The sequence below is a fragment of the Schistocerca serialis genome, chromosome 5 (genome assembly GCF_023864345.2).
Source record: "Schistocerca serialis cubense isolate TAMUIC-IGC-003099 chromosome 5, iqSchSeri2.2, whole genome shotgun sequence".
NCBI classification, from domain to species: Eukaryota; Metazoa; Arthropoda; class Insecta; order Orthoptera; family Acrididae; genus Schistocerca; species Schistocerca serialis.
Window position 1 is genome coordinate 219,516,266 of NC_064642.1, and position 22,623 is coordinate 219,538,888.

General features: G+C 38.5%; 1 protein-coding gene across 7 annotated transcripts in view; it reads left to right on the plus strand.

Annotated features, from left to right (window-relative positions):
• LOC126482327 (uncharacterized) overlaps positions 1-18,453 on the plus strand; it is a 463,601-nt gene extending 445,148 nt beyond the window's left edge. For 6 of the 7 annotated variants that reach the window (XM_050106380.1, XM_050106385.1, XM_050106386.1 and 3 more), the window contains one exon: positions 18,096-18,453. In XM_050106380.1, coding sequence (XP_049962337.1) covers positions 18,096-18,130 — 35 coding nt within the window. In that variant the 3' untranslated portion in view covers positions 18,131-18,453. Of the gene's footprint in view, positions 1-15,095 lie in introns of all 7 variants that reach the window. The other variant, XR_007587631.1, reaches the window with a different exon arrangement.
• The last annotated feature ends 4,170 nt before the right edge of the window (positions 18,454-22,623 follow it).

A 22,623-nucleotide genomic window follows, 5' to 3' on the forward strand; every position in this document is an offset into this window, starting at 1 on the left:
ATGACAGAATTTAATGCTATTTCCTCCTGTGTTTCACAAAATCATCAAATTTTAATCCAAGCAATAGGCTGTTGCAGTGGCCAGTCATAAGTTATTGCATATCTCTTGCACTAGTGTCACGTGAGTCAGCGTCAAAAAATCGCTCGAGCAATGTCGATACTGTATCAAATGCTTCAACATATCGGGGAAACTTAAGCCTTTTGCAATGCAAATATAATTTGACGAGCCTTGCCCTCCCATTATCAAACGTTATCAGAGCACCTTTGTAAATGCTTTTGTCATTTGATCATGCATATTTTAGTTAATGGTGTGCAGTACCGTACATTTGTTGGTAACACTGACAATGAAACGATAGTAAAGTTTTGAAGTGCCATTAAATTTGATATTTTAGCTATTGTATAAGTAACAGGTGCAGCTGACCTTAAAATAGGTGCAGCTGTGGAAATGTTTACAGTAATCAGGTGTCAAGTAATGGTAACAGATGTCATTCCAAGGACAACAAAGCCAAGTACTGTGGCATAGCTTAGTAACCCTGCACTGAGCGAGATGAGCAAGTTTTGTGCTCTTGTAAAATAAGTTATTTAGATTATAATAACAGTTAGTTTGGTACAGATTGCTCAGTAAATGTGAGTACATGTAGGAGTATATTTTTTTAATCTTATTATTAAATATTTCATTTTCTTCACTTATTATCACAAAAACCACGAACAGACAGTAAAGTCAGGTTATTGTAAAACTTTTATTTTTTCTTCTCCACAGCAGACGTAGAGAATCTCATATATGAACTAGCAGTTTGTCTATATACAGTTGTGTAAGGCTAAATGTTTGTAAATGAATTTTCTTGTTTGACTTATTCCTACTAAAGTATTATTTTCACTGTAAGTGAAAGGTGCCTGACTTGCTGTAGAATTGTTAGTTTTGGGATTTGGGGTGATGGGTGCTGTAGTTTTTTTTCGCCACTGGGATGACTGTAGTGCCATGGGACAACAATCAATTGACAACCAATGTACAGTATGTTGTCTACATAATTCAGACACACTACCCAGTGAAATACATAAGACAACTGTCCATGTGAAATATGTTTACCTACTCACAAAGAGCTCTTCTTATGGGGCAGCCGCAACTGTAGAAGTCCATTTTAAAAAGTGAAGAAACCACTGGACAGTTGCATCATCCACAATCCTTTATTACGTACACAGTGTTTTCAGAACACTTAAAAGTTCCATTATCTTGTGTAAAAAATAGAATCACTTAATCATCTGAGGTCATCCTCATCCCAAAATCATCATGAAACCAAAGGTTCCGTGTGAAAAGAGTAAAAGGTAACTTTAAGTGTTCCACAGCTGGTCATTTACCCAATAAAAGAGAGTGGATTAAGCCACTGACCTGCAGTTTCTCATTTTTCAAATTTACCCACCCAATAGTCTAATAGATATATGTACAAGATGTAGTTGTAAAACATTTTTCTTAGAAACAAATTAAAATATAAACCCATATGTACCAAGAAGTATCTTGCTTCTTTCTGCCATTTTCTCTTTAGATATATTTAATTTCATGTGGATGTAAGACAGCACTTTCAGCATTGCAAAGAGAATCAGAAAGATCTGACAATATTACGAGAGATGTTTCATAGACAATGCACACTAATTTCTTGTTTACTTACAGGTTTATTTTTTATTTTCTGTTTATTTATTTTTTAATTATCTCTTCACAGTCCTTCAAAATGATCTCCCTGCTTCTCTATGACTGAATCTCAACATCTCAGAAGCTTTATTATTTCATCCATAATGTCACTTCTGTTCACCTGTTGAATAGCTCAGGTAATGGTGGTAGAAAGTTCTTCCAGCGAAAGATAATTATGTCGGTGCATACGTTTTTCCAACTGTAGGAACATTGAAGTCTGGTGGACTTGTATTCAGGTTTTGGGGAAGATGTGCCAACACTTCCAATCCATATTCAAATGGTTTTTAGTCTACAACATTGCCGATATGTGGGTAAGCATTGTTATGGAGAATGAGTGGCTCAGACTTGAGCAACTGAGGTTGGGTTTTGTGCATTTTTCTGTGCACATTTTGTATGAAGTTACAATAACACACTGCTGTCAGACTTGTTCCACATGGGACTCTATTTGTTATGATGATTTCTTGGTGATAGTAACCAAAAATCATCATTTGCTTGAGCGTGTTGAAATTTTTTTGGACATGGAGAATTAAGCCCTCCACTCATTGGACTGTGATTTCAACACCGGTTAAAGTCTCTAACTCGTGTTTCATCTATAGTGACAGTTCTACACAAGAATCCTTGACCTTCATGGTCAAATCGTTGTTTGAGCAAGATTGCAATGTCCAGGCATTTCTGCTTCTCTTCAGCAGTCAACCAGTATGGAACTCATCCTGCAGAAATTCTTCTCTACTTGAAATCATTTGTCAGAATATAGAATATTGATGTTGGGGGAATTCCCATAGCTTCAGAAAGTTCCTCACAAACCACACAACATTAACAAACACGTTTTATTTCTTTCAAACTTCAGTTATTAACTATAGTGATCAGATTTTTCTCTATGGAACATTATTAGTGCAGGTCTTCAGGCCAGCACCCACAGCTACACTGGCAATGTTGATTGCTGTATTGTGACACAAAAAAAGTTAACCTTTACATGAAATTGTGATGGTTCACAATTAATTAGCCCACTGAAGGTTATTTACTCTTCAGTAGTTAATTTAAGTGAGTCCATTACATGATTTATTAAGTTTAACAATAAATCACTCATATGAGAATTACCTTCCACAGTACTTGTTGATCACAACACAGTTCAATTACACTATTAATTAATTTAGGTTACAGAATCTTCTTGAAACCAATTAAACATTAGAGTTCAATTAAACACTGGTGTTTGCTGGTGCACTTAATTTTTGCATATAGAGTATACATAATTGTGACGTGAGTCAATAACGAGAGCACATCTGACATAGATGTTACTTGTTAGCTCTCAAATTGTTAACTGTCAGTTTTTGGTGATGTCCAACAGCTTATGCATGGGTGTAAGAACAGACTGTTACTTTGAAAAGTACGTAATGCTTAAAAATTTGACTAGGTTGGAATTTACTATTTTTGATGAACTATTAGAACTAAGGTGATTTTTGCTTTTATAAAATGTTACTAGTCAGAAACCTATAAAATTACTGCAGACTACTGTCTTTATGCAATTTGAGTCCCATTCTTTATACGTATAAGTGTGATTGCCAATTATAGCAAATTACATGAAATTATTAATTAATGAGTTAATCAATGTTGCATATCATTTTGTATAGATAAGTTAAGGTAAAAGAAGTATGTGGTCAAAGTGCAGAATTTAACAGTGCTTCTCATGAAAATATGCAATGAAAAAGGGGCTGCTCATGAACTTCAAAGTTCAGCTACTGTTGAAGATAATTAGCTTTAGGTAATTTAAAATCCATTACTGAAAAGTGGGAATGCTTAACTTTTGATTGGTGTAGATCACTTTTCCAAACTATGTTGATTAGCTCATGAAGTTTTGCATGTAGCAAAGTATATTACAGTCAGTTATAAGTTTTAATTATGAGAGTTGTGATGACATCTAATTACACCAATGGAATCAGAGCAGCAAAAATAATAATCTGAATAATAAATTCCATTGAAATCCAGTCTAAAGAAGAACTTCAGATTTTCATGCAGGTGTTACTCGCCAGTAGTTAAATATATTGAAAATAAGATAATAATTAGAAATAATTGTTTATTTATGGGAGAAGGAAAACATAATAAACAGGAAAAATCCACTTGTTGTGTCACCTCCCAGCCTCAACCCCTTCTTCTCTCATACTCTTTCATCCATGTCAGTTTTCTCTACTAATTGTGATACACATTGTATACAAATCTTGCACTTGGTTGTCCCTGGCATCCCTCTTGGCTTGGCACCCTAAATGGTTCCTACAAACTGTGATATGTGCTGTATAGAAATCTTATAGCTGTGGTGCCTCTGACACCCCACTCAGCTTGGTGCCCCAAATGGCATCTTGTCTCGCTTGTGCCTTAAACTGGCTCTGAATCTGCCCCTGTCTTTGTTGCAGGTGTCATAATTCTTGCTCTCTACTCTTCTCCCCATATTCCCTTCATACATGTCTAGGTTTGCCACAATTCTGACAAACTACTTTTGATGAAGTGTTCCCCAGATGTCCTTCTCTAATACCTTCCTCCTCCTCCTCCTCCTCCTCCTCCTCCTCCTCTTCCTCCCCGTACTTCCTCCAACTCCTGTCTCCCATCTAAATCTCTACTCTCCCAATCTCTTGCTCTTACAGATTGGCTATCCCTGTGCATATCCACAAATTCCACAGCCTGGCTCTCCAGAACTACCTAGTCTAATTGAGCCAACATCTTGCAGACCTGACAAAATACTGCTCTCTGACTATTCTCAGGGCTTAGCCACTGTAAAATATGGCTTACTACTTGCTCCTTGGTGTACGGAGGTTTCAATGTCACCACTTTCCTTCTGACTTGCTGTACACAGTTTATTAATATTCACAGCCAGACTGATGATACAGTAGCCCCTGCAGGCCTTTCCAAGTATTATTTTCCTCTTTGGTGTGCTATACTTCATCATTTACATTATTCTTCACATTTACCTCAGCTGATCTTAAAGCATTTAAATCACCCAGTTCCATGGTCTGAGCTCTATTCTGAAACCTATCATAAAATACAAAAATTTAGCTATATGACCCACTGAATTCAATGATGAATGACAACACTGTTTCAAAAAATCCTTTGGTTCTGCAACTTTGTGAACAGAGTATCAATGATTGTTTGCCCAGCCTCTCTATTATGAACACTCGAATTAACTTCATTACCAAAATTACTCATTTTTCTGTTATGGGTCTGTATTAGTAGTGTTACTATAGGTTTCTAAAAATTGTCACTCATTCTGTCGACACAGTGATCCAAATGGGCCTGAAATCTTCGTACTTGACTGAGAGTACAATTATCCTCACATTCCAAGAGATCTAATATTTCTTTAAATGTGTCATGAATTAAGACAACAGTCAGATTTAACTCACTGGGCTCAGTAATCTGTTGAACAACCTGCAAATAACTATTGTTGCATACTTGTTCCATAGCTCCTGGACAGTACCTTTAGGATCTACCTGTCTCCTCCATAATTCATACATTAGTTCCCCTCTTCTCAGGAAAATTTAATCTCTTACATTGCTAGGCATACACAAAAATGCCTCAAAGATAAAGTCCTCAGGTTCTTCAAAGATGATGAATTTTCTCAGCTGTACTCAGGCAAAAACAATTACATACCAGTAAGAGTGGACAGTGAGAAAGGTCATAAGCAGAAATGTGTCCTACTTTGTAACATGAAAGAAATGTTCATAGCCTACTGTAAGCATATCGCAGTGAATTGGGGTTCCCAAAATTTTGTGAACTCAGGCCAAAGTGATGTATTGCAGTTGATCCTGCTGGTACACACTCAGTGTATTTATGCGTGATGCACTGAAATGCCAAACTGATGTTAGCTTCAACACCTATCAAGAATGAGGACTACAAGAAACTAACCTAGAATACTGTCTACTGTTTGGAATCAAAAGATAGCATGGTGCAACACCATGAACAGTGTCCTGGAAAATCTGATTTGGAACCCTTTGTGATTTACTTTGCTGGTAAGGCACTACAGAATATCAGTTTCTGTATTATTAGTGCCTTCATCATGATGCCACTGCAGTTCATGCATTCATAATGAGTCTGGTTAAATATTTGAGGATAACAATAGGAGACATCAAGTGCATTCACTACTTTAGTGATGGATATGCTGCCAAATACAAAAATTTTATCAATTTATGCCTGCATGAAATGGAATTTGGTAGCTCTGATGATTGAAATATCTTTGGAATCAGTTGTGGAAAATCTCCTTGTGATGGAACTGGAGGAGAAGCTAGAAAGGCAGCTCATGTTAGCTCACAGAGACCTTTGGATAACCGAATATTCATGCCTCTTGATAAGTTCTTCAATGAAAATATTTCAGGCATCATCTTTTTTATGTTACGCATAAAGAAACAGAACAAATTTTGTTTGATCAGAAAAGAAGGTTTGCTAAAGGTCACACAATTTCTGGGACAAGAGAAAAACGCCAATGCAAGCACATTGGCCTAATCAAAAACTGAGCCCAGCAGCTCTTTCACCTTCGGCGGTGGTCGGAAGATGGTATTTATGTTTGATTTTCTCAGTAGCTAAAGTCCCACTCAAACTCAACACACCTGGTATATACAGCATTGCCTGCGAATGTGCTGTACAGTACATTGGACAAACGCAGCACTGAATCTCGAAAAGGTGCAAGGAACACACCAGGCATGTCCGACTTGGACAGATAGAGAAATCTGCTATAGCTGAACATAGCATCAAAGAAAACCACACCTTTGATTTCGAGAACACCAGGGTGCTGTGCCAAGCCGGGAGCTATTGGGACAGCGTCATTAAAGAATCAATAGAAATACGGGTCCATGAGAATCTTGTGAACAGGGATGAAGGTTATCAACTGAGCGCAGCCTGGAATCCAGCATTAGCCACAATATGCCAGGAATGCACCAAGAACCGTCCAGCTCACGAGACCTGACCAGAATGCTCTGACAGAGACACGAACAGCACACCCGCTTCCCCCTCCACCCTGCCCGCCGGCTCCTCTGGACCCAGCCTCCCGCGGCCAGGTGGTGGGGGGCAGGCCGCAGGTATAAAGGGACCGGCATCCGCAAAGTCTCGGAACTTCGCCCGAAGATGACGAGTATGTCACTTGTCGAAACGTCGCAGTTTGAAGACACCACCACCCGGCTGGAAGCACAAGAACTCTTCGCCAGCTGTATACACTGGGAAAGCATACATTCACATTTAAAATTTTCTGTCAGATTTGCAGGAGGATAGATAAGGACAGAGGCTATTGTACAAAGATCTCAAGAAGACAACATGGCTGTGTATCATATTACCAGTTATTGGCTGAATCCATCCTGAAAATTACAATTTATGGCTGATCACAGATGTGCTCTCTAAGTTACACAATGAATTTTCTTCCACCTTTGAAGAATTACAGCTATCACCAAACTTATTTGACAATCAAATCAGTAATATATTCTTATCAGACACAAGTATGCAGAAATAGGGGCTTTCATAATAGTTATCCAAAGTTGGTACTTGGGCGTGCACGTAGCAGTGCAAACTTGGGACCCCTATCTAAACTTTGTACATGTGTATCCAATACTTTGTTGAACCTGCTCAAAAACTTTCATTGAATTTTGAATGGCCAGGCAGCAGTCATGTCAGGCTGCTCCACTTGACATAGAATGACCAAAAGCTATATAGCTAGAATAACTTTTTTTTCTCTATGCTTCAAATGGGTTCAGAAATTGTAACATTACCCAGCACACATCAATAAGAAAGTCTTTAAAACAGGTGCACTGTGCCACTACATTATATCACCTGAAGACACAGTGGTTGTGTGCTCAGCTGGCACTATGGATTTGGCACAGAGAGAGAGAGAGAGAGAGAGAGAGAGAGAGAGAGAGAGAGAGAGACCATGCTTTATTTACTGTTTGTGAAAAGTAAAACAAATAAGTTTCCTGCACACAGTGGTGATCAACACACATAATTTGAGTACAAGATCCAAACACATCATGATTCTATTTTTGCCTGTCTTGTGATCATTAATTACAGGGAAGTAATTAGTTATATGTAAATCTTCAGTGACATTGACACCAATCCTCATCCCCCCTCAAAAATGCAATGTTACTGTCTAAGTATTCTATTCCAGTACACAGTACTCCCTGGTAAACAAATATTTATCATTAGACTGTGAAAAGTTTTTTGGATGTCCAAATGCTGTAGTTGTGATAAATGGTGAAAACTGTTCTGAAAGACTGATAGCTTCAGGTGTCCAGTCATCTCCCCATTCAGACCTGTGAGAGAGAATGTTGCCATCGTAAAAACAAGTGCACATTATTCAAGCAACTCTGCATACACTGTGCAGAGGATGGCACACAGTTTAGCATCGTTGCAGATTTGGGCACCAATATTGAAATGAAAGCAACTGCAATGTCCATCCAGAGTTGCACAGTTTCACAGCTGCATCTGTTAGCAAGACTGTCTAGCTGTGTAGCCAATGATGTGGCATGTGCTTTCCTCAGGCAGTTGTGGTGATGTTTCCAAATCTTCCTGGTCAGTGACATTACTGTTTGCGATCAGTGCCATGCTTGTTCTCACTTTTTTCTCTTTGTTTGCTATTCAGGTTTTGTTCAAACACAGTTGGTGATTCTGGGCTTCACATTTGATTACCTCTAGGTTTGTCCTTTCAGACATGTGTATGATTAACATTGTCCGCTTGGTCCTTCAGCCACTAGCCATTTATTAGAGAAACTGCCTTGTGGCACTCCCCCCATCTAAGTAGTGCATTATAGAAGTGACAACGAAGCTGTCTCTCTTGGGCTAAATATCTCGTCACAAAGTACCAATAATTTCTGAGTTTTGGCAGTGTAAAATAATGCAGAAGGAACAGATATAGTGGAGACAACTACAGCAGGAGCAGATGCAGGAGATGATCAAACATTGTGGAGCAGATCTGAAACTTGAGCAGTCTGTGGGGCAACCTTCACCCAGGTCAGTGATCAGTCTTAAGCATCCTGGAGAGTAGATGTGCATGGCCTAACCCATAAATTGAAATTTTATTGTACAAATTGCAGTGTCTCATATGCAGTTTCTTAAATTGGAGGTGTAGTTGTCACATAAACACAAGACCTCACCTTAAGCACAATCACAATTATTGTCAACTTGTTTGAGGTGTCAGAAGCAGCTCAAAATGCACTTTCCAATAACTGGCACATAGTTCAGCTCTCTGCCACATGCTGATATTTCCTGAGCTGATACTCAAGATGTGCATCCTGTGCAAGGAAATGTTTCTTGCTTCCAAGCAGATTTCAATGGACGTAGTAAGAAAATGCTACCTAGTCAGGCATTTTGATGTAGATCACAGAGTGTCCCCCTCTGCATTGGATTCACCCCCAATGATGCTTACTTAAGCCATTGTCCAGACTGTTGGATATGCCACAAGTGTCTCCAGTGGCTGCATCTTTTCGATACATATTATGCCTGTCACAAAAAAGGTGACAGGGCAGTAAAACAGTACTGTGTGCAGATGCACCAGTGTTCACCAATAACTGTGGGCAGCAGAACATGACCAAGCATCAATGTTCACTTTAACTCCAGTCCTGGCAGAACCCGCCCACATGCCTAATAAATTCCTGATTGAGTTGTGCATCAGTGGTGTTTATATTTAATTCCACATGGATGCCAGGGCAGTAATTTGTCTGATTAATCAGGAAACCTAGCAGGATTTAGGATCCCCTGCACTGCAGTGGCAGATTGTTTTATAAAATTGCCTATTGGCTTCTGGGAGATTCCATGGTGACTCTTGTTACATTTTGAAATCAGTGTTTTATTATGTTGACTTTTTATCACTTTATAAATGCATATTTTCTTTTGTAAATCATTGTTAAAGATTGTGTTATTCAGGCAAAGTTTTTGAAGTGTTATTTAAGCAGGGAAGAGCAGTAAAATTAAAGAACAAGAATGTAACTTACGTTGTGACTTATGTTACAAATTTGGGACATCCTATTCCTAATGTGAATTTTAGGTCAAAAGTGTCCTCAAACTATTCAGAGTATGGATCTGGTTTTTATCACAGAAAATGCATATTAGGTTGGCCTTCAAATGACAGAGTTACAGATTTCTAAAAATATTTATACCTTGTGAAATAGTGTAATACACTGAAAAAGGCGTGTGACTCAGTGTTACGTGACTCTTGTTACTTGCTACTGCTTGTTGGAAAAAAAGTTTTCCAGCAAGCACAGAAATGAAAATATGATGTTATGTACCAAATAAGATAAACTTAACATTAACATTACACTTTTCAAACACTATGAAAAATTATAGGAGCATGACATCTGGGAAAATGAACTGTAAATTCAATTAAAAGTCAGAACTGAAAATATCCTCCTGCATTGACAACATCAAGTAGATTAATTTTTTTGTAATTTAATCAGTTTTACAGGCCATTTCCAATCATGACCAGCATGCTCCATTGCACTGGTTGGGTAAGAATTTCCAAAAGCTGCACATACTTCTCCAGCAGTGAATTTATTATCATATTCTAGTCTCCAATTCTCACACTTTCTATAGTTTCTTCAGTGTGTTGGTTTGCAGCAGTGAAATTCTTTGGAAACAGCAGATATGTCTGTAGTAATTCTTTCTTGTAGTGAAAGCAGTGAATGCTTTTCATGTTTGGTACTAATGGTGCTGAAAATTTGAGCAGGATTAGATTTCACATTGATTCTTTGAATTTCTACAGACACATGAAAAAGATGCATAGTTGTGGTACTTGCAGCTACCTGAGCGAAAGTTGGTGGATCACCTACTATGAATTTTTGTTTTTTTTACTGCATTCCACACTAGCCATTCTGCAACTGCACCAATTCCATCTACGACTCCTTTACCATAGGATGTAGCAAATAAGTTCCAATAGATTTTCATGTTATGAAATGACTGAAACTGAGGCACAGCAGCAGTAACATATTTGTTTTTAAGTTTTTGAGGCAAGTCTATCTGACCAGATTGAAACTACCTTCACATTTTCAGGAATAGTTGACAGTACTTTGCTAATGTAAGCAATTGCACTACTTGAGCCATGGCTTTATCCAGGGCACCATGTGACTTACATGATGACAAACCCGCTTTGCTAGGCTGCTGATTTTGTAACTTATGTTGCCTATGTTTTCTTACTCTCACCCTAGTTTTAGCTCTTCTTTCTTCCAATAACAGTCATTGCCTATGTTGACTCAGCTCTAGAACCTTTTGTTTCTGCTTCTGCTGGCTTTTTCTAGATTCTTCCAGGTGCTTCTTCTTAAATTCTTCATATTTTTCTTCACTGTTTAACTTTTGCCTCCTCCTACTCTGTCTTCCTGCTGCTGCTGAAGGCATCCTCTTCTTCTAACCTTACAATAGTACAACTGTAGCTCAGATTATGTGACTCACGTTACTCATTTAGTTTTCTGTTTTTACAATATTGGTGGAAATTGGGAAATTTTTAGTAGTGATTTTAGTTACACATTCACACTAAGAAGTAAATTACTGATCAAGATAATGTTATCTCTAATATCTTTCTTGGTATAAAAACTTAATTATATGAAAGTGACTCATGTTATTTGAAAGTTCGTGCTGTTGTATTATATTATTTATCCTAACCTATAATTTACCTACTTCCGTTTTATACTCTTTATGCAATACATTAGGGTATGTAATGGTAATATAAATAATGATACACTAATTCTTACCTGTCAGTTTGTTGAAATGAAGGTCCAAAATCGCCAATAATTCACACTCTCATCATATGAAAAACATATGACATTATAAAAATGGCTACAAATAATGGAGGGAAAGCAATAATGGGCCACAAACCATTGTTGCCATACACTAAAAAGTCCAGACTTTTCAAAAAATATATAGAAGGTACCAAATTTTAAACTTTTTAATATTATAAGTGTGACCTACATTACACGGAATGTCCCTTCTGTCTCTGGGTCTTAGGTTGACATATGTTTGATGATTTTTGTGATGTTTTGCCAACACAAGTGGCTGGCACTGCCAAAGTTTCACCATGCATTGCTGATGGTGGAGTGGAGACGAGCTCACAGCTGCAGCTTATATACAGGGTGTCTCACCTAACTCTGCCACCTCAAATATCTCTGGAGCAACAATAGATATTCAAAAATGGTTTTCACCAGCAGGGGCTTCTGAAACCAAATACTATGCGAAATTTTAAAAGGTAAACAAATACTATTTTCAACACAAACTTGTGTATTTTTAAATGGACACCTCCTGTTATTTCATATGCAATCAATCCCATGAAAAATCACAAAAATAATGGCATTGGTTGCACCACAATATGTCAATTAAATCCTGAGAAAAGCAAAGATGATGCTTGAAATAAATGAAGCGCACAAATAGTGCACATCCTGAGGCTCAAGCATGCACCTCACGCTGCCTGTGTCAGGGGCTCACACAATGGGAAGGTATGAACAATCCACAAAACCAAGCAAGTGACACATCCAATGCAAAGTTACATTTTTCATATTGTACATGTATTTTTATTCTAGCAAAATGACAACTAGAGCTACACTTTAATTCACTTTGATAAACACATTTACTAGTGCCCTGTCGCCCACAGGAACTGTCTTGTTGTGCATTAGATCCAGCTTAGAAAATACACCCACATCTTGACCAATGATACTGTGTCACGTCAACATATATTAGTAGTGCCCTCTGTTTGCATCAATACACATTTGCAGATGGGTAACAAGAGAGTGTTGCACGGATTGTAGAGTTTCTACAGATATTGCCATTACATGCCTCAGTAATACAGGGTGATTCAAAAAGAATACCACAACTTTAAAAATGTGTGTTTAATGAAAGAAACATAATATAACCTTCTGTTATACATCATTACAAAGAGTATTTAAAAAGGTTTTTTTTCACTCAAAAACAAGTTCAGAGATGTTCAATATGGCCCCCTCCAGACACTTGAGCAATATCAACCCGATACTCCAACTCATTCCACACTCTCTGTAGCATATCAGGCGTAACAGTTTGGATAGCTGCTGTTATTTCTCGTTTCAAATCATCAATGGTGGCTGGGAGAGGTGGCCAAAACACCATATCCTTCACATACCCCCATAAGAAAAAATCGCAGGGGGTAAGATCAGGGCTTCTTGGAGGCCAGTGATGAAGTGCTCTGTCACAGATAAGTGCCAATGTGGTGGCGCTCCATCCTGCTCCATCGAGCTGAGGGAACAGCCAATTCTCTAACATCTCCAGATACTGTAGTACAGTTACAGTAGCACCTTCGAAGAAAAAGGGACCAAAAACTTTATTGGCTGAAATGGCACAGAAAACGTTCACCTTAGGTGAGTCACGTTCATACTGAGTTGTTTCCCGCGGATTCTCAGTGCCCCATATACAGGCATTGTGACGGTTGACTTTCCCGTTAGTGTGGAAAGTTGCTTCATCACTAAACACAATCTTTGAAATGAAAGATTCATCTGTTTCCATTTGAGCAAGGATAAAATCACAGAAATCGATTCTTTTAATCTTATCAGCTGCAGACAGTGCTTGAACCAATTTCAGACGATAAGGTTTCACAACTAACCTTTTTCGTAGGACTCTCCATACAGTTGATTGTGGAATTTGCAGCTCTCTGCTAGCTCTGCGAGTCGCTTTTCCTGGGCTGCGAACAAATGCTTGCTGGATGCGTGCTACATTTTCATCACTCGTTCTCGGCCGTCCAGAACTTTTCCCTTTGCATGAACACCCATTCTCTGTAAACTGTTTATACCAACGTTTAATACACCACCTATCAGGAGGTTTAACACCATACTTCGTTCGAAATGCACGCTGAACAACTGTCGTCGATTCACTTCTGCCATACTCAATAACACAAAAAGCTTTCTGTTGAGCGGTCGCCATCTTAGCATCAACTGACACTGACGCCTAGTCAACAGCACCTCAAGCGAACAAATGTACAACTAAATGAAACTTTATAGCTCCCTTAATTCACCGACAGATAGTGCGTAGCTCTGCCTTTTGTCGTTGCAGAGTTTTAAATTCCTAAAGTTGTGGTATTCTTTTTGAATCACCCTGTACAATGTTGCATATCCTCTACTGTTGTTGGGGGTTATCAATACACTCTTTCTCTCACTGTGCTCCAGAGAAAGAAGTCTAATGATGTCAAGTCAGGGGGACTGCCTACACAGTACCTCCTTGGATGATCCACCTAATTGGATATGTCGCATCTAGAACATCTCTGGCAACTTTTTCATTGTGTGCAGAACATCCATCTTGTTGGAACCACAATGATAGACAAGTTTCCAATCCTAGATCGTCCATGAGGAGTGCTAGTGTGTGTTGAAGAAATGATGCATATTGACTCTCCACTGTCGCTGATGAGCAACTTGGCGAATCCAGTGGGGATTTTGCATGGACCAGTAGTGCATGTTCCACAGATTCACATTACCATGATTTGTAAATGAAGCCTCATCCATAAACAATGTATTGCTTAGGAATACTGGAGTGCCTTGAAAATGCTGAAGTGAAAAATGACAGAATGCAATGTGGGATTCAAAGTCATTCCTGTACAGTTCTTGGTGCAGTGAGATATGGAACGGATGAAACTGATGCTGTTGCAAGATTCTGCACACACTACTGTGGCTTATCCCTACACCTCGAGCAATTTCTCATACACCCACCTGAGGATTGTGCACTACACCAGCCAGAACAGCAAATCCAGTCACTGGCACTGTATGTCAACGTTTTGTGGGAACCCAGCTTCCTGTATACCTGAGTGTCTTGCAGATGTTGCCAATGGTTCAACACAATGGACACTGTTGGTCTGAGTAGCATTCAGCATACAGTGTCACAGCTGCAGTTGCATTTCTGTGACATTAGTCATAAATTAAAATAATATCTAGTTTTTCTTCATTACTGAATGCCTCCATATCGACCAGATGATGGCAAATGTAACAAGCCACAAGAAAACGCATAATACTACACCATACATTAACACTCCACTGACATATTACATCAATCACATCACAAATAGTGGCAGCTTGAGTCTCAGGACGTGCGCTAGCTGTGCGTTTCATTTATTTCAAGCGTTAACTTCGCTTCAGAATTTTTCAGGATATAACTGATGTATTGCGATGCAACCAACACCATTATGTTTGTAATTTTTCATGCTATTGATAGCATACAAAATAATAGGGGGTGTCTATGTAAAAATACACAAGTTTGTGTTAAAAATAGTATTTGTTTACATTTTAAAATTTCCCATAGTATTTGGTTTCCTAAGCCCCTGCCATACATTCATGCTGGCGGAAACCATTTTTGAATATCTATTGTTGTTCCAGAGATATTTGAGGAAGCAGAGTTAGGTGAGACACTCTGTATATGGCACACCAGTGCCCAAGAGCTTTTCTGTGGTAATTACTGCAGAGGTTCTCCCCTTGCTACCTGCAACGATCATTTGCTGCAACATGGGAATTCAGCATCTGTTCAACTTGAGGCTTTCTTCTTGCTTGTTGAAATTATTGTCATGTTTGTGCATTTCTATATCTTCCCTGAATAAGCAGGTGTGACAACTCTTTTCTACACCAAGAACTTCTATGTTCACAAATTTTACTATGTGGTTGGTCTTCCACAGAGTGTGCTCTGCCACGACTGATTTTTCATCCTGGCCCAACCAGCAATGCCACTCATGTTCAGTGATTCTAGAGTTGACTTATCACCCAGTCATTCCAACATAGACTTTTTCACCTTTACATGGTATGGAGTATATTCCTGACATTGCAAGTGGGTTTCTTTTCTCCTTTGCTGATCTAAGACACTCTTCGATCTTCTTGGATAAGGAAAAATGTGACCATCATAATGAAAACTGAAGATTACAAGCAGAAGAACCAGTACCTATTAGATCCAATGTGCACCAAAAACTAAGTGCAGATCTGATGTAGCGGATCTGCACTTAGTACTAGATAAGAATCAGTTGATCAAGGCCTCTCAGCAGACATAAAGAGGACCCTCCAGAACACAGAAGCCCTACCACCTCAGCTGTATGGATTACCAAAGAACCATAAGAATAATGTTCCATTAAGACCAACACCTCAGCTGTATGGATTATGAAAGATCTGTAAGAATAATGTTCCATTAAGACTGACTGTTAGTGTTTCTGGTTCACCAATGTATAAACTTGCAAAACACTTGGCCTCTTTACTCCAGCTGCATGTTTGAGAGACTGATACATACATAATGGACTTGGGACATTTCATTGAGAAGCTGAAGAAACTAGAACTTGCAAGAAATGACATCCTGGTCAGCTCTGATTTGTTTGCTTACCGAAGTGGCACTCCGTGGTTCTGTGGAGTAATTGGTTCCATTTTCCGGCAAGACAACACCAAGCTCTTTCAAACATGTATCACCATGCCATTACTACCAGCTGTGGCAGCAGTTGATGACTGAACCAGCACACATCTGGCAACTCATGGAATTTGAGTCACTTCCTCCAATGCTACAATCACTAACAGTCTCAGTGCCTCAGCAGCAACTACAGCCTCAACTGAACTAGACAGAAAATGAATAAGATGCCAAAGGGATGGAAACTTTGGAAATTGAGATGCTGTTGGAGTCACTGCCAGGGAACAATGCTCCCCATTGCCCCAGTAGCTAAAACATAGGTCTGGTCACTTCCAACCCTATTAAAGTGGAGAATAATTTAGTATCTTCATTGCATTTGGACACTGATATACAGATGGATGTACCAGCATTGGCTCTTCAGAGATTTATGATGTCATGGCCACACACAGGTCTGTTAACAAGACTTTTGGGTGGCATAGACCACTAGAAAAGTGCACGCTCATTCATCAGCCAGTTGTGTTGATGTATCCAAAGCTTTTTGGTTGCTGACATTACTATTTGCACACAGTAATATGCTTATTCTCAGTTATTTCACTTGGTTTGCTATTCAGATTTTGTTTGTATATTGTTAATGATTCTGAGCTTCATGCTTGAATTCCTCTTGTGTGTTCTCTTTTATTTGTGTAAGATTGGATGCCATCCACTCAGCTGTTTCAGCCACTTGCAGTTTTCCAGAGAAACTGTGCACTCCCCGCCTGTGGGTACGACATTGGAAAACATAATTCACCTATATCATTGTACCCCTTTTCTATTCTTTTCACTGTTGGTTCTTGGAGAGAGAAATCATCAGTACCCTTCTGTGTGGTCCAGAATTTCTCTAATAATGCAATTATGAGACGGTTTTTTAAGAAATGTCTTAGGTGCATGAATTACTCTTCCTTATAATCCTTCCAATAAATAAGATTGGCATTTGCCTTCCCAGTAGCTATATCTGTGTGTTCATTCCACATGAAATCTTTGCATACAAACTTGTAGATACTTGTGTATTATGACTGATCACCTATTGTGCAATGAAATGTTATTAATACAGATACTTAAATGTTATTAATACAGATACTTCCATCTATTTATGTGCATTACATTACTTTTTGGCACTGAGGGTAGGCTAACAGTCCTCACATCATGCAGTGATCATCTGAATGTGTCACTGCATTTTGTAGTAAGTTGCTAATGATGCCACAAGGCTAACAAATACAGAAATACATCAGTTATCTGCAAGATCATTTACATATGTTGTGAACAGTAGCGCCAGAGGTGGCCTCATTAGACTATCTCGATCATAACAGATGTTACTTTTGCTTCTGACTTCTGTCTTCAGAAGAACAACATACTGATGTATGTTTGTGCTGATCTAATCATGTGTCTGTTCAGATATTTTGCACACACATATATTCCCTGCAGACCTATAAGGACCATACATTTACTGTGCATTTGCTCTAACATGAGAACTAACCCTTCCAAAAGCATATGAAAATCCAGTTCGTCACATAATTCAAACCACTATGCAGACATGCTATTTAACTTTTTCCAGGAAGTGAATCCTTAATGTCAAGCACAGACTGACTCAAGACCTTTTGATTATCCTACTGCCTGCCAAACTGAATTACCAAATTACGCCTTTTTCCTAAGAATTGATAATGCATTAATTTATCATATAAGTTAATGATCCACTATACTGCACACAATAGTATTGCCACACAAACCCAAAATTGTTGTAAGTTAAGGTCAAGAATATAGAAGTTCAAATAGCTGTCTCCTCTTTATGTCCAAATAAAATGAAAAATGTGTTTGTGATTAGTGAGCAGTTTTATTACACATTCTTCTTTACTCTTTTTCTAGCATTTAGAAGGTCTCATGCAGTTCCAACTTTATTATTTTAGTCATAGCTGTTATTTTTCAGCAGTTATAGTATAAATTTATGTATAGAATTCAGTTATCAGTTGCAAATAATTTTCAACAAATGACTGAATTCTACTCTGAAATACCATCTTTGTAAAAATGTGAAAAACTTTATTTTTGTTTTCCAGGAATTCTGCTGAAGTCACTTCAATTTCCTTCATAGCTACTGATCTTAAAGAACATTCATTTTGATAACTTCCAGAATGGACACCATATATTCATATTTCACATGAAAACAGACAAATTGTTTAAATCAGGGCCCATTGCTAAAGTTGATGAAACATAGGTATAGAGATATGGCATGATGTGGCTAATCTACACTTAAATCTAAAGTATGAAAAGATCCATATACTGTGAAGAAGGCTGGATAAATTTATAAAAAAATTAAAAGCACTTTGTAACTTTTTTTTGTATATATTATAAAAAATTCAAGTAGATTAATGTAAAAGATAGAAAAGAAATAATAAAGGAAGTTTTAAATTACAATGCATGTACAAACGTTTTAATGAAATAAATTTCCTTGTTGCTTCCATTCAATGTTTTTGCATGAAATTTTATTTCACAAAATAAAGAGTGAAAACTCTTCCATCAAGACATCAGCCAGCAAGTGTTAATCCTACACATTACTGAAAACTGGTATCTTGTTTCCAGTATATGCAGTGTGTACTGTCAAATTTTACACACAATCATAGATTTACACTTGCCCTGTTCTGTACTATACTCCTTACACTGAGAGAAGAGCTCTGACAGCTGGCAGTACTCTTGCTACTATTTGACACAGACAGGCAGCGAGCCAGCAGCAGGGAGAACAGGGTGACAGACCTTCCCGTCCCACCCTTTGGCCTGCGGCAACACTCACACTCCTTCAGAACCTAACAATGCCGTGTCATTCATTGCAGCATTCCTGTATGGGCAGCATTCTGCTGACCAGTGTCTGTCTTCCTTGATGGAGTATTTTTTCACATGTACTACCAGTGTTTGTCACCTTACACGAACACACACACAAATATTTTCTGATGTTGCAGCCATTTGGCTGCATAATTTTTATTTTATTGTTATGCGGTTCAGATTTCACTGTATTTCATACCAGTCTGATATCTTTTGACATATAAATAAGTTACTGTGCTTGAAAATGGCCTATGGCCAAACTCTGGATCGTATAATCAATAAAATAAAAATTATTGCCATCAAATGGTGGTAACATCTTTAAAAAAAATTAACATGAATATGGTTCCACACAATCAAATTTTCAACGTTAACAAGGTAAAGCAAACTACACAAATGTTACATGTAATATTTTTCACTTACACACACTGCAAGAAACTCACAGAAGTAGCAGAATGCACATGTATCCACACATACCTGAATGTAGCATGTGGCAGCACTACGGCAACACTGGGGCATTGTCACGGTAACGTAAACAAAAGATCATGATCTGATTGGCTGTTGTGGATGCACGAAGCACATGCGCCACAGCTGCGTCAGCTGTCAGAGCTCTTCTGTTGCTGTATGGAGTATAGACATCACCTGCAGCGGCATGAGAGTAGGATGGCAATGCAGAATTTACTTATCATATTGGTGCAGGAAGTAAAATTATGAAGTTGCCAAAAACTGTTTACAGTAGTGCAGAGCTTGAAGTCCAAAGGCAACCATCCGTTATCATACTGGAGTAGACCACAAATTGTCCTTGCTTATAATTCCTATCCTTATGTCTAGGTAACCATACTGGTAAAGAAAGTTAATGTTTTTATACACTGTTGCAGGCATTTCCCACTTTTAGAAAATAAGAATTGTTAACAGGCTTCATGTAGTGAAGGAGAGTAGAGCCATCCTCACACTCAATCTGAAAAGTGATTTGGACATGATTTCTATCATGGTTGTTGAGTGCTCAGAAATGCAGTTTGCAGCCACAACATGCTGCAATGAGAGTTGCCAGCTACAAAGATTATTCTAATGAAAATTGACACACTAGGAATGAACTAAATTATGATTTTCAAAAGATGTGCTAAGAAAATCCCTAAGAATATTGTTGAGGTGTCATTAGCTTCAAAGGTGCTTGAACAGTGAGAAAGTCTTTAAAAATATTCTAATTTCTTCTAGACAAAGTATCACTGAGAAAATCTTTGAAAAAGCAAACAAAGATTTGAACATCTGAGAAGAATTAAAATATTATGCCAATGTTAGTTCTTCACCCTGACAAACCAGCTGCAGATGCTGCTGCTGTTTCTGTGCCAACAGTACTCATCAGGCTTTAACTGGTTTCATGCAGCTATCCACCCTAGTCTCTCTTGGGAATATCCCCTCATATCTGCATAACCACTAAATCTTACTTACATTGGAATCCGCTTACTGTAGGTAAGCCTCAGTTTCCTTCTAAAAATGTTATCCCACACTTCAATACCAAATTAACTAATTCTTGGTGCCTTAGGATGTGTCCTATAAACCAACCCCTCATTTAATCAAGTTATGCTATAATGTTGCTTGTGAACACATACATACAAAGTTTCCAGAATCAATATTAATTGAGGAATGTAGAAATGTAAGACCATCATAAACATTGCTCATGTAGGGACCACAAAGACACAGTTAGACTGCATTGCCCTCTCTCATGTCCAGCTGGGTGCAGACATTTTTGAAGTATAATATTTGCTGCCATATGCGAGTGATAACAGTCAAATGAGCATCTTTGCTTTATCACACCTCCTTTATACTCACATCATTGTCCACCCCTTCACTCACAACCCGCTGGCTAGAAGCCCTCATTACCAGGATTTTGTGGAGAGTTTTGATGAGGTCTCTCTCTTGACCAGAGTGCTGCTCTCTGATTCCCTTATTCTGATCAGAGAGAAGTCCAGCCCCACAATGACCAACCTCTTACAAATCTACAGTCTCTTATCAACAAACAGATGTTGTTGCCATAGAGTATCCTCTATCACTAGTTGTAGCAAACATATTCATGGAATATATTGAAGAGAAGCTCTAGAAAAAGCTTCACCGATACCCAGCATGCTTCTTCAGATGTGGTGATGAACATTTGTTGATAGCCACATGGGTGTGGAAGGCTTCAATCGTTTCAACGTCTGAACACTCTGCACCCCAGCACCAAATTTGCCATGGATGTGGAAGAGAATGGTGAACTCCCTGTTTTGGATGTCCTAGTCAAGCACAAAGCAGATGGCACTAAGGGACACAATGTGTGCAGGAAGGCACCCCATACTGATTTGTACCTGCAATAATTACCTCATCTGCTTATATTACACAGGCCCTATTACTTGAGGCATGTGCATCCTGATAAAGTTTTCCCAGCTTATGGTGTATGTCATGTTCATACTCGCTTAATTTCACTGCCCAACAAGCTAAATGACTGGTGGAGTCTTTCAAATTCAGGAGCCATAAAAGGCTGGTATGGTCAATTATCACTCTGAACTTCCTGCCATATGAACAGCTTTTGAAATACAATAAAACTTGCTCAAAATGGAATCGTCTGGGACTAAAATAATTTTCCAACGTGAACAAGTTTCCGGATTACACAAAACTCTCTGGGTCATAATTCACAATTAAGTTGGAAATCATTGTCTTCCATTCTGTCGCTACACTTTCCTGTACATCCTTAGCTTCCCCAAACTCTTCACTCCACACGATGTTTTTCCTAGCTTTGAAACTCTCCAGCCATCCTGCGGATGCCTTAAACTCCATGATTCCAAGCTCTTTAGTGACTTTCAGAGCCTCACTCTACAACATGGGTCCAGATAAAGGTAAGTTCTTAGCCTGTGCACTTACAAACCATTCTCACACTATTTTGTTAATTTCTTCATTTCTGGTCTTCCTCACCCTTCTTTTCATCTGCCTGTTCCCTTACATCCATTCGTCTCAAATCTTATCCTTGTTTCTTAAAGTCCCATAAATTTTGTGTTTTACTGCATTTGAAATGCAACATAATTTCACGCTCAGAGAGTTTGTCTTTCTCATTCACCTCGATTAAGTGTTAACGACACATACCGTTTGTTCGACATCATGTTACTATATCTCTTAAAGTGCTACCAGTCAACTGAAACTGGCAGAAAATAATCACCTTGCCAGGTAAAACCATTGTTTAATGGAACAATACCCACCTCTTTCACTTCACATCATAGCAGTGTGTTGGAAGATTCACAGCAATGTTCCTGTATGCGCCAGCATGTGCCAATAACGAGGAGAAACGAGAAATCTGACAAGTAGACCGATGACGAATGAACCGTTTCCATTGATGTATTGTACCAACACCAAGCGTAACTTATTCGTTGTTGTGCAGAGCGATGCCATTTTAGGCCCGTTTCGCATCGGGACACTGGTGACAGTCACCAGTGATGGTCACCGGTGACTGGTGAACACTCTCGGATCACTGGTGCCCGACACCGCAGGTATAGCCAACTGATTAGTTAGTGAAATGGACTCATACAGGGGTAGCAACTAAATTTTGCTAGCCTTTTATGGTCCGAAAAATAAGGTATTAAATTTGGAAAAAGAACATACAATTTCCAGTTTTATTTTTCTTATCCATGCTCTTTCAGGCACAAACTACGTTATAATTTCTTGCCACACATTCGTTTTCATCACTTTGTTGCTACAGTCATCATTTTCACATCCCAAATAACAGGACCACCTAAATTCATGGGT